The sequence below is a fragment of the Crocuta crocuta genome, unplaced genomic scaffold (genome assembly GCF_008692635.1).
Source record: "Crocuta crocuta isolate KB4526 unplaced genomic scaffold, BGI_CrCroc_1.0 scaffold8, whole genome shotgun sequence".
Lineage (NCBI taxonomy): Eukaryota > Metazoa > Chordata > Mammalia > Carnivora > Hyaenidae > Crocuta > Crocuta crocuta.
Window position 1 is genome coordinate 2603055 of NW_027532162.1, and position 2305 is coordinate 2605359.

The 2305-nt window shown below is 68.8% G+C and overlaps 1 protein-coding gene across 1 annotated transcript; it reads right to left on the reverse strand.

The window, feature by feature from the left end:
- Positions 1-8: 8 nt before the first annotated feature.
- Positions 9-1785, reverse strand: DIO3 (iodothyronine deiodinase 3). Its single transcript, XM_077776466.1, has one exon. The coding sequence runs from the start codon at positions 1715-1717 to the stop codon at positions 803-805; it is 915 nt and encodes a 304-aa protein (XP_077632592.1). The 5' UTR covers positions 1718-1785; the 3' UTR covers positions 9-802.
- Positions 1786-2305: the final 520 nt, after the last annotated feature.

Consider the following 2305-nt stretch of genomic DNA (forward strand, 5'->3'; position numbering starts at 1 on the left):
CCCCCCCGTTTCCCAGGAGCCCCAGCCTCTTCCTTCTCCCTGGGGCAATGTGAGCCTCGCCAGTGCCTCCCAAGCTGGCTTCTTCTGGTCCCCAAACCGTGCCTCAACCCCCCTCGCCTCCTCCCTGTATGGTGGACTGTCCCTCTCTCGTTTCAGGCGCTGCTGCAGGCCCCCTGCGGTTCAGAACCAGCTCGTGGTGGAGACCAGTTAGAGACAGCTCGTCATCAGCAGTGGGGCCGGTGAGCACCCAAAATAAGGGGGGGAAACCCCTGCCACCCTTCCCCTTCCCCACGGCAAGCCCCTACCCCCACCCCGGGGACAAGAAATAGCCACAAAAGCAGCAGGGCATCCCCTCCCTGGGAGCGACAGGTGTTGGGTGCCAGGCAACTGGGGCAGCCAGCTGTGCGCAGGGGTGCGCGGGAGGGGCCCAAGTCTCTGCGCAAGGGGCTCTGCTCGGCTGAAGGCACGCTGGCTCTTCTCTCTGGGGAGGGGGTAGGAGAGACGCAGGGGCCTCCGCAGGGACAAGTGGGGTGAGGGTGGGGCCACACCCGCACTCAGAGGGGATTTAGAGCCAGCCGGGCAGGTACAGGTGAGGGCCTGTCACAGCAACGGAGTCCGGGGAGGCGGGAGAGGATTTTCAGGGGGCCGGGCCGAGGGCACAGACTCGGCCGGATCCGAGGCGCTCTTCACGCCTGTGTCATCGGGCCCTCGGCAAACCTGACTTGGTTTGGGGCGTTTGCACGTGGGCCTCGAAGGCTCGAAGGCACTGCCCGCCAAGTTCAGCCAACTGTCCACTGACTGTTTATACTCGACGAGGCTGAGCGCCGTGCAGCTGCTCATCGTAGCGCTCCAGCCAGGTGCGCAGCTCGGACACCTGGTAGCCGTCCGGGCCCCGGCCGCCCTGGTACATGACGGTGCCATTCTGGACCACGTAGAGGCGCTCGAAGTAGGCCCCGTAGGCCGAGCTGCTGGAGTTGGCCATGGTGTCGAGGACCAGGGAGCAGCTGGGCGCGCCTTGCTGCAGAACCCGTGCCGCGCTGACCCGGTCCTCCAGGCTTCGGTGCTGCGGGATGCTGTAGGGGGAGTCGGTGGTGACCCAGCCGTCCGAGGGGTGAGCCTCCTCGATGTAGATGATGAGGAAGTCGACGTCGCGCTGGTACTTGGTGACCAGGCGCTGGAAGGCGCTCATGCGCGCCATGAACGGTGGTCAGGTGCAGCTGCCGAAGTTGAGGACCAGGGGGCGGTTTCCCCGCGCGTAGTCGAGGATGTGCTGGTTCTGGAAGCCGTTGGGCAGCACCACCTCCGAGTTGGGCGCTGGGCCGCCCTCGTGCGCCTGCTTGAAGAAATCCAGCTTCTGGCCGTGCCACACAGCCTTCAGCGACGCCAGGGTGCACAGGCGGTTGTCGTCGGACACGCAGACGGGCGGGTCGTCGGGGGGCACCTCCTCGCCGTCACTGTCGAGCTCCGCCGCGGGTGCGGGCTGCCCCCCGCGGCGACGGCCCAGGAAATGCTTTCGGATGCACAGGAAGTCGAGGAGCCAGAGCACGAAGGCCGTGCCTAGGAAGCGCGGGAAGAGCACGAGGCACGTGGCCGTCTGGGCGCAGAGCCGCAGGGAGTGAAGCAGCAGGGAGCGGAGCATGGTGGCCACGGCCCCCGACGCCCCCTGGGACCCGCTGCCTTCCCCCAGCGCCAACCGCGGGGCGGCCTGGCGAGGCATCTGGGCTTCGGCCGAGCAGGGGAGCTCGATTTATAGCCGAGGCTTCAATTGGCGGGAGACTCCACCTCCGGCCGNCTCACCGCGGAGGCGCCCGGACGCGTGAAGTGCGTACTTTCAACTGGGAATGAGTGTTGAGGCTTTCAGGGGGTGCGGGGCGACTCCCCAACTCCGCGGGGTCCTGGTCGGCCCCGCCGCGGAGTCCGAGGCCATCGACTCCTCGCTGCGCTCGGCGCCACGCCGGCGACTCGGGCTCAGGGGCGGCGGGGCGGGGAAGTGCCCTGACCTGGGGTCCCCGAAGCCCGGAGCGAGCCCCGATTCGCCTTGGCCCGCCTTGCCCTCCGGGGTGAGGTCTGCGCCCGGTCGCAGGCGATTCGTACCCGGTCCGGGGAGTCGAGCCTCCAGATACGCCCTCGCAGGAGCGGGGACGTATCTGGAGGCGGCGGTGGCGGCGTCCGGGGCCACCGCTGCCCGAGTCCCGTGCGCTGCGCGTCCCGGGGACCAGCCGCCGAACTTCTCTCCGGGACGGAGACGACGCTCGCGCCGCGGGCGGAGGTGGGAGCTCGCTGGGCCCGCGGGCGAGAGGGCGAA